Source organism: Diospyros lotus, chromosome 15 (assembly GCF_014633365.1).
Source record: "Diospyros lotus cultivar Yz01 chromosome 15, ASM1463336v1, whole genome shotgun sequence".
NCBI classification, from domain to species: Eukaryota; Viridiplantae; Streptophyta; class Magnoliopsida; order Ericales; family Ebenaceae; genus Diospyros; species Diospyros lotus.
The window spans coordinates 30,016,008-30,026,035 of record NC_068352.1 but is presented as its reverse complement, the minus strand read 5'-3'; the positions used below and the strand labels follow the sequence as shown (position 1 = coordinate 30,026,035).

At 38.3% G+C, this 10,028-nt stretch overlaps 1 protein-coding gene across 1 annotated transcript; it reads left to right on the top strand.

Moving 5' to 3' along the window:
- The first annotated feature begins 392 nt into the window (after positions 1 to 392).
- LOC127791709 (receptor-like protein 9DC3) lies at positions 393 to 9,652 on the top strand. Its single transcript, XM_052321687.1, has 2 exons — positions 393 to 626; positions 7,004 to 9,652. Exons 1-2 carry the CDS (start codon positions 393 to 395, stop codon positions 9,650 to 9,652), a joined length of 2,883 nt encoding a protein of 960 aa, XP_052177647.1.
- Positions 9,653 to 10,028: the final 376 nt, after the last annotated feature.

Sequence of the window (10,028 nt, the reverse complement as noted above, 5' to 3'; positions counted from 1 at the left end):
TTCATGGCCGAGCGAGATTTGCGCAAATTGAAAGAGAATGGCAGCGGGATTTAAGGGGATATGGCAGCCGAAATTGAGAGATTTTGTTATTAATGTGATGTATATATATATATATGTGTGTGTGTGTGTGTGTGCTCGTTGGAAAGCAAGCATGGCTGCCTACAAATAGGCAGGGGTTGGGCAATGGAGAAGCACCAAGAGGAGAGCTGAGAAAGAGATTTGTGAGAGAGAGGGAGGCCGATCGACTGCCCCAAAGCAGCAAGCGGCCATAGAAGCAAGCTTCAAACGGCCATGGCCGCAAGTTCGAGTGAGGCAGGGGAAGCTGGTGGAGTGGCTTGCGGTAAGATGCAGCTTGCTGGTGGCGACGTGAGCGGGTGGCAGTGGCCGTTTAAATGATTGGCGAGGCCAGCGGAGGCCATAAGGAGGTGGCCGGTGAAGCAATTAAGCAGCTCCCATGGCAGCTCGTAGTAGCAGCAGGCCACGATGGGAGGGGTTTCGCGGGAGGCTGGGGCGGTGACGTGGGCAGCGCGAGGGAGGTCGGTGGCGACCGAGGCAACTGGTGGTGGCAGCCGCGATGTGCGGCCGTAGCGAGCGATGGCGAGGGTGGCGATAGTGCGTGGGTGGAGGTTGGTTCGCGCAGGTGCAGGGGAGGAAGAGAAGAAGAAGAAGAAGAAGAAGAAGAAGGAGGAGGAGGAGGATGAGGGAAGGAAGAAGAAGAAGAGAAGAAGAAGAAGAAAGAAAGAAAAGAAGAAAGAAGAAAAGAAGAAGTTGCATGCACATGGCAGGGGCGGGAGGAGGTAGAAGATGGTGGAGAAGAAGAAAAGAAATAAAAGAAAAAGAAGAAAGAAAAAGAAAAGAAAGAAAAGAAAACAAGGAAAAAGAAGAAAAAAATAGAAAAAATTCTCAAAAAAATCCTGAAAAATAGGATTTGGTGATCTACTAATATTTTGAAGATTTTGGGCAAAAGAATGGTTCGGGCACGCTTTTCGGGAATATGACACGCATACCGAGAAAGCCGGAGAGGCTAAGTCAAGGTAAGTAAAATTTCTTAAAAAATTCCAAAAATTCAAGAATATTATTTTAAGAATTTTCGTAGTGAAATATTTGAGAAAATATTTTAGAAATATTTAATTTGGATTTAATGAAAAAAAAAGGGCAGAAATAGAAAGAAAATGATAGAAAATGCCAAAAATTATGGAAAATAGGTTTTAATGCTTATTTAAATAAATATGGTAATTAGGATGCTTTGAGGCTTTAATTGAAGTGGCTCGGGCAAATTTTGAGGTTGGCACGCAAATCGAGGCAAGGCACGGATATCGAGATAACCCGATAAGCTTGAGAAGGTAAGTGGTACTTCCCAATTTAAGTTAGTTTATGGAAATGTTTTATTGTAAGTGATTTATGTTCCTCAAAAATGTATTCATCATATTGACATGCCCTGATATGTATCCATCACGTAGACTGCATACATGACTATGAAATGCATAAATACACGTTGATATCATCGATCACGCGTATTTGTGGCCGTAGGGAATACGAACTGGCACCGCTGCTTTACCAAGGGTGCACCCATACACCTCGGCCTCGAAAGAGGTGGCCACAAAAATGGTAGGTAGCATGAGGGGTGCAGTTGACACCTACGATGAAAGATATTGCATACACACATGACATAGCATTATGTACCCTTATTTAGATGATTCATCATCTAACTTGGGCTTTACCCCTGGAATATTCAAACGTTCCAGGTGGAGATTGTAGCAGATTCGAGGATAAATGAGGCATAAAATGGCACTTAGCAGGGTGCATGAAGAATGAAATGTATGTTATGTAGCCCATGTATTTAAGTTCTGCTACTTTAGATTTTGAACGTTTTGAGAAATGTTGAAGATGTAAGAATTTATTTATGTTAAAATATCAGGTTTCGATCATTGCTTCCGCATTTGAGGTGTATAGTGATTCTCTTTCGAGATTAATGTATGGGAATTCTGAGACAGATTTGAGGAATGATGTGGTTTAGCTTTAGTGTTTGAAAAAAAAAAATTATTATTGTCCCGGAATTGTCCCAATTTATAATGCGCTCGGAAAAACGGGGTGTTATAGTGATATCCAATCTATCATCCAAAACCACAACCGAACACACAGTTAGTAACACCCTCGAATCCTTGGGTTTGAGGGCGTTGAAATGCCCTTAACCCAGGGATTCGGGGGACTTTAAACAGCCCCAAATCCATGGGTTTGGGGTTCAGCTATGAACACAGTACTCTTCGATATGGTTGCTATGGGTGACCCTCTTTTTCGACTGCTTCCCTGACGATCATCGATTCTCCAATTGTGTGTGTATGTGTATTTGTGTGTGTGTGTATATATATATATATATGCGCGTGTGTGTGTATGTATATGTGTGTCTTCTTTGGTAGAAGCCCGAACCCCGAACCCCTGGGTTCGGGTTCCCTTTATGGCCCCCGAACCTCTGAGTTTGGGCACTTTCATGGCACCCTAAAGCCTTGGTTTGGGTTGCCTTCATGGCCCTCGAACCCTTGGGTTCGGGGGGCCATGAAGGGCGATCGTCCCCTATCGGTATGGCCGTTGCCATGGCCGACCCTCTTCTCTAGCCGCTTTCCTTGCAATCTCCAATTCTCCAATTGTGTGTATATAAGTGTGTGTATATATGTGTGTGTGTGTGTTTGTGTATGTATATATGTATGTGTGTGTGTGTGTGTCTGTGTATGCATTCAGATTCATCGCCATTGTTCTTTTACTCCATGACTGTATTTCCATTTATTTTTTGTCTTTGCCGTATCGTTTTCGATGTGTATGGGCGACCATGTATGGCAGCTCGCGAGCAGTTCATTGAGGGATAAAGTGGCTGCAATGGTGAAGGTAAAAATAGGTTTTCAAATGAGGGTATTTTAGATATATTGAAAAGTGGCTATGGATAGTAAAATAGGTGACTGCAAATATAATCTCTCTTTTATCATGTTGAGCAAAATGGTCAAAATATAGCAATATTTTGATTGAGAAAGAAAGAGAGGAGAGGATATTTATTTGTCAATTTTGCTAGTTATACCCACAGGTTCATACACACAATCTATCGCAATATTTTGACAATCAATCAATCAATAACAACATCCTATAGAAAACATAAAAGTACACAAGAGCAGTTTTGTTCTATTGTTCGGGTTTATCTGACTCAAGCATGCAAGGGCTGTGTGTATGTGTTTGTGTGTGTGGGGGGGGGGGGGGGGGAGGGGATGCCCCATCTGATTTGCTCGCATCGGACAAATTTTATGTTGCTTAACGCGAGTAACATAACAATTTCGTATACAAGAGTAGTAGTTTAGATGGTTAGATGTTATATTATTATTTGAGTTTTTTTAACTCTCTTTGCTCTTTTATTTAGATCCCAAGATGGTTCCTTACTATGCATATGTGCGAAGAAGCTCATAACATTGTTACAAAAATGTACTAGAGTTTTTTGATATCTAATTCTTTTAAGGTCAGTCTAACATTGGATTTACCTTAAGGGGGAATATATATATATATATATATATATAATTAGATTTTGGAAGTCCTATTAGTGGTCTATCTAACCAAGGGTGGGTGTTATGAAAATTTTATGAGTTTAAAACAAAGTTAAATGGGCTCAATACATAGGATAGGGTAAAATAGTAATTTGATTAGTCGTTTTCAGACTGAACTAATTTAGATTTGGTAGGTCATCTCAAGATACTAATAAATCATTTACTTGCCTAAAAAATGGTAATGGTGGTAGGTTCCCAAAACTTTAACTTTGGCTACCATTTGGTGTTACAAGGGATCAGAGATCTGAAACACTACACACTAGATTCTTGTAAAGGCGAAGCTATCATCCCCCAAAAATATGTTTTGATGGTCAAATGAATCCTTAAAAGTTTATGAGCGACTAATGAGACAAAGTAACAAGAAAATTATGGTGTAAGCTTTTTTACCCTAATGAAAAACTAGGGTTTATATAGTTTGACTTATTGCCATAACACCCAACCTCGAGTACTATAAGAGTTGTTTCCACCGATTTGTTCGATAAGCCACCAAACTCGATTGAAATCTTAGTGCCCTAGATGTGTTAGATTTAAGGACCTATCTAAATCTTGGGTACGATTATTTTAGTGGTCAAATTCTTTCTTTGGTCGATCTGTTGCAACATTACTTTTTATCACTCGCTAATTACAATGGATTTGATGCAGGAATATTATGATTTTGGATCGAAAATAAATCATTATCAAATTATCAACCACACAAACGAACATAAAATTTAATTTGAAAAATTCAAATGGAAAAAAATCACTGGTAGAAAAAATAAAATATCATTATGATAATATTAACATTGCAAAAGTGATATTACTATTACCAAAATATCACTAAGATGATATTGTTACAATAATTTCATGATTTTGGACACCTATTTATAAACCTAAAAGTCATTTATAGATGAACATAAAAAATTATATTCTGATTAAAAAATTAGACAAAAAAATAAGTCTTAAACTGTAAATAAATTACATTCATAGTTAAATTTGACCTTCTTTGTCAATTGCTTGTCAATTAAGACATCTAACAAGATGAGATTAGTTGATCTTAGAGATAGCGTAATGATTTCATTTTTTTGGTACTTTTTTTTTTTTTATCACGAACTATGTTAGAAGTCATTTTCTTTGTCACTTTCAAAATAATCTAAATTTTGAACTCAAAGATACTAGCAAACGTTTAATCACATAAAATTGTGCACTTGAACCTTGAATCCATCTTGCTTGTGATCATGCCCAACGAGGGTTGTCATGTTGGTTGTTTCCTTTCCTCTTTTAACTAGCAAAAAAGAGAAAAAGGTATTTCATCACAAGGGTAAGTGAAATTAAATCTTTAAAAGTGAGCTTCTTTGGTTTGAACTTTTTACTTCACTTTTGCTCTGCAAACTCATTAAAAAGATTAAATATTTAATTACAAAAATATAAACAACTTGCGAACCCATTTCAAGTTTAGACAAGAACTTGAAAAGACCTTAGCTACTCAACTTTATATCATTATTTGACTTTTCTTAAGAATTTTTACCTTTAAATATTCTTTATCTATATATATTAGCTTCGTGTGAATTCTAAATTTTGATTTGGTCCAATATTTTTTAGTATTGATACTTAAAAATGATTAACACGGTGAGAACAATATAAAAATTTATTTATAATATAATAACGATATTATTATTATTATTATTATTATAAAATTAAGAAATTACTAATTTCTCTCTAATTTCTAGTGACCATATTTTTCTCACCCTCGAAGTGGTGAACTCTAGATGGCAAGAGTCCAATAGTTGAAAGTATAATTAGTTTATCCTTTAACCCAAGTAATATGCGACACGCAATATCGCGTGTGAATTAGCAAGGATTACTTTGTAAGGCTAAATACTCCTAGGTAGTCCATAGCAAAGTAGTATAGTCAGGGAAGAGTACAAATAATCCCTCTCTAAACTTTATCCTATCTAGTGTAAATTAATTGTTAAAATAAATAAATAAGGAATATTTAGATATACTAAGTGTCTAAATAAGTTAAGTTTATATGTGAAAATGATAAAAGTTTGATTCAAATTCCCACTTAACATTTGACTATTTCTATTTTATTTGACAAAATTATTGAGAAGAAATTTGGATTTGGCGGTAAAGTGACTAAATCTTACCCTTTTTCTTTGCACAACTGCCAGGACGGGAATCCATTAAAGAAAGAATTTGTTTTAAATTACTTATTTTTGCTTAAGATTTTCCAACATGCCAGCGTCTAGACTGGGGGGGTCAAAGATCTCACCATAAGTCTCCCTTATGGCACCCACCACTCAACAAATTCAAGCTGGAGACCCACAAATCCAACCCTTTAAAGGTGCCAGCGTCTAGACTGGGGAGGGGGTGTCAAAGATCTCACCATAAGTCTCCCTTATGACACCCACCACTAAACAAGTTCAAGCTGGAGACCCACAAATCCAACCCTTTAAAGGTGCCAGCGTCTAGACTGGGGAGGGGGGGGGGTCAAAGATCTCACCATATCATATTTTCCATATCATATATCGTACTAAGGGAATGCAGGACTTTGCAATTACCCCTTGCTGAGAACGTGCGGAGACTTGGAATTGCTGCCACCGCAACCGTCTGACTTTGAAGAAAGCAAAGATTCATCATTGCTTGGCATAGCTGATTGGATTGTCATATTCACGTGATTTGGAGTTGGGACAATGGTTGGGATTGTCATGGGGAAAATGCTAACTTGTAAGTATCACGAATGGTTCTTGGAGACCTTTGGGAGGCAAAAGCAAAATCAGGGAAGCAAGAGGAAGAGAAGAGGGGAGGGACTTGGAAGTTGATCTGAGGATATGTTTCATGAGACCAATTTTATGCTTAATGCCATGTGTATTTCTTCTAGCTTCGTGGGATTGAATGGCCAATGTTTCAGTCATCTATTTCCAGGTGAAATCATCTTACTAATATGCATTCACGAGCTTACCAGCTCTTAATCAAGGCTCTGTTTGTGTGCAAGTTTCCAAACAGGAAATTGCCAGTGCTCATAAGCTAATTAGCCAAACCAATCAACACAAGCACAAAATGGGAAAGCACATACATTGAAAATATGAAAAGGCTTATGGTCTACATATTCAACTTGGAAAATTTGCACAACACGCTGCTGCCGCCTGATCATGATCCAAATGCATCACTGTCCACACTTTTGAATTTTTTTTTATCACCCATCATATTTTCCATCCCCAAAATTAAATGGGATTTGAAGAGTCAAATGAAAATTAATTAATATGCCTCATACCCCTTCTATATAAATCCCCCCATTGACATTCTTTTTGATCATCCAGGAGTACCAAAGAATTGGGCCACATACCATGGCTTCCCCTTTATATTTCTTTATGTTCATGCACTTGATCATATGTTGTTTTCAACTTATTACGGCAACTCTTAATAATTTCTCTTTCGTGCAGCCACTCTGCCATTCTGAAGAGAGTTCTGCTCTTTTGCAATTCAAGCAAGCATTTTTTTTCAATAAATCTGTATCTTCTGATCCCTTGGCTTACTGGAAGCTACGATCGTGGAAGTTCCAAGGTGGTGGAGCCAGCGACTGCTGCTCCTGGGATGGTGTTGAGTGCGACCAGTCTACAGGTCATGTAGTTGGTCTCGATCTCAGTAGCAGTTTCCTCTTTGGCTCTATCAAGTCCAGCAGCAGCCTCTTTAGCCTAGTGCATCTTAGGAGGCTCAACCTTGCTGATAACCACTTCAATCACTCCCAAATCCCATTAGAAATCAGCCATCTTTTGCTGCTAACAACTCTCAACCTTTCTCTATCTTCGTTTTCTGGCCCTATCCCTGTGGAAATTTCCAGATTGTCCAAATTGATTTCACTTGATCTTTCTCAAAATTCAGGAACATTGAGACTTGAAAAACCTGGTCTCCAGAGCTTGCTTCAAAACTTAACTAGCCTAGAAGAAATTCATCTCGATAAGGTGAATATAACTTCCAAGTTAATATTGCCCAATATCTCTTCTCTGGCAACTCTAAGCTTGAGGGCTTGTGGGTTGTATGGAACATTTCCCACATCCATATTCCATCTACCAAAGCTTCGAGTTCTCAATTTACATGGTAATCATTACCTTACTGGTCACTTGTCAGAATTTCAGCATTCTAGTCAACTTCAAAAGTTGATACTTGCTTCCACTAATTTCTCTGGTGAGCTACCAAACACGATAGGAAATCTCAGTTTCCTAGATACGTTGCACTTATCAGGTTGCAACTTCTTAGGATCCATTCCAGCTTCACTTAACCGGACGCAACTCCGTTATTTAGACCTTTCTTACAATGAATTTGATGTAGGAAGCATGTTTTGGCTTTGGGATCTAACTAGCCTCACTACATTGCTCCTTAATGGCATAGATTTACAAGGTTCAATCCTTTCGAGTCCTGCAAACAAAATCCAACATGCTACCGTAGGCCTTTCCAACAGCACTGCTCTCTTGAATTTCAAGTGGTTAGAGTTCGATTCATGCAACCTCATAGAGTTCCCATATTTTCTAAGCTTCCAAAATCAACTTGAGGTGCTTTCTCTTGTAAAAAATAAAATTCACGGCCAAATTCCAGCCTGGATGTTAAACATAAGTAAAGATACTCTCATGATATTAAGCCTAAGAGGCAACTATCTCACAGGCTTTGAGCAACAACCAATCATTCTTCCTTGGGCTAAGTTAGGCTTGCTAGACCTTAGCCACAACAAGTTGCAGGGAAGGCTGCCAATTCCACCAACATCTATTCACGTTTATTCTGCCTCAAATAATGCAATCACTGGAAAACTTTCCCCATTGATCTGTACATTGAGTTCCGTTTTCAGTCTTGAGTTGTCTAACAACAATTTGACAGGATTAATTCCTCCATGTCTGAGCAACTTCAGTGATTCTCTATCAGTTCTTGATCTTGGAGGCAACAACTTCTATGGTCCCATTCCCCAGGCATACGATAAAGGAAACAAACTAGAGTTAATTGGCTTTGCTGGGAATCGACTATCAGGGAAACTACCAAAATCATTGGCAAATTGTGCCAAGCTTAAGATTCTTGACATCTCCAACAATCTAATTCAAGATGCATTCCCTTCTTGGTTGGGAACTCTTACAGAGCTAGAGGTTCTCAACTTGCAATCCAACAAATTCTATGGTGCAGTAAGGAGTCCAAGAACCAAGTTTGAGTCCTCAAAATTGCGCATCATAGTCCTCTCCCACAATAGTTTTTCAGGTGATTTGCCAACAAAATATATTCGTAGTTGGAATGCAATGAAATCAATTGGGGAAGAGGAGATAAATCGACCAACCCACTACGTAATGTTTCAATTTCTAAGTATTTCGTGGGAACGCCATTTTTTCTACACTATGACCATGACAAACAAAGGTGTAAACACGGTGTATAATAAGACTTTGGATATTTTTGTTGGCATTGATCTCTCAAGCAACAAATTTGAAGGAGGAATTCCAAAATCTTTGGGAGATCTCAAGGTACTTCAGCTACTGAACCTTTCTAACAACGAGTTGAGTGGTGGAATCCCATCATTCTTGGGGGACCTATCCAACCTTGAAGCCTTGGACCTTGCTCAAAACAAGCTCTCAGGGGAGATCCCTCAACAGTTAACACAACTCACTTTCCTTGCATTCTTTAATGTCTCCTACAACAATCTTACTGGACTTGTCCCAAAAGGTAATCAATTCAATACGTTTCAGAACAACTCGTATGAATGGAATTTAGGACTTTGCGGGGAGTCGCTTTCAAGGAACTGTGGAGAATTGGATGCTCCCTCGCCAACATTATCACTGTCGCCTGTAGACTTTGAAGGAAACAATGATTCAATATTTCCTAGTGGAGTTGATTGGACAATCATATGCATGGGATTTGGAAGTGGGATGACAATTGGGTTAGCTATCGGGCAAATGCTAACCTCTAAGTACCACGAATGGTTCTTGGAGACCTTTGCAAGGAAGAAAACAATCAAAGAAGAGAGAGGAAGAGGAAACTGTAAGTTGACTAGAGAATGTTTCATGAAACCAATTTTATGCCTTGCCTTGTATATTTCTTCTAGTTTCAATTGCCTGGTGTGAGCATCACACTAGCTTGCATTCATGAGCTTACTATGGACTAAAATTTGGTTATTACTTTCACAAGATTATAGTAGACTATCAACACGACTATATATAATAAATCTTAGTCATTTTTTGAGTAGACTATGTCATGCTTATGAATGAAAAGGCACATACCATCTTCATGTTAGTATTTTCACCCATTTTGGGATACTCTCTTGTCACTCAACAACAAAAATAAATTATAATCTGAAATAAATGTGTGTGTATACCGAGGAAATGACTTTGCAAAGACTTATTAGGCTTCATGCATGGCCACATGAAGATGATGATATGATTCCAACGAACTCCCATCTTATATGCACCATTCAACGAGTTGGACATATTATCATTTATA

Excerpts from the sequence above, each read along its gene's own strand:
- LOC127791709 (XM_052321687.1), top strand. The coding sequence starts at position 393 with ATGATTGGCGAGGCCAGCGGAGGCCATAAGGAGGTGGCCGGTGAAGCA. Across the intron at positions 627-7,003 it reads GCGATAGTGCGTGGGTGGAG|CCACTCTGCCATTCTGAAGA; the intron begins GTTGGTTCGCGC and ends TCTTTCGTGCAG.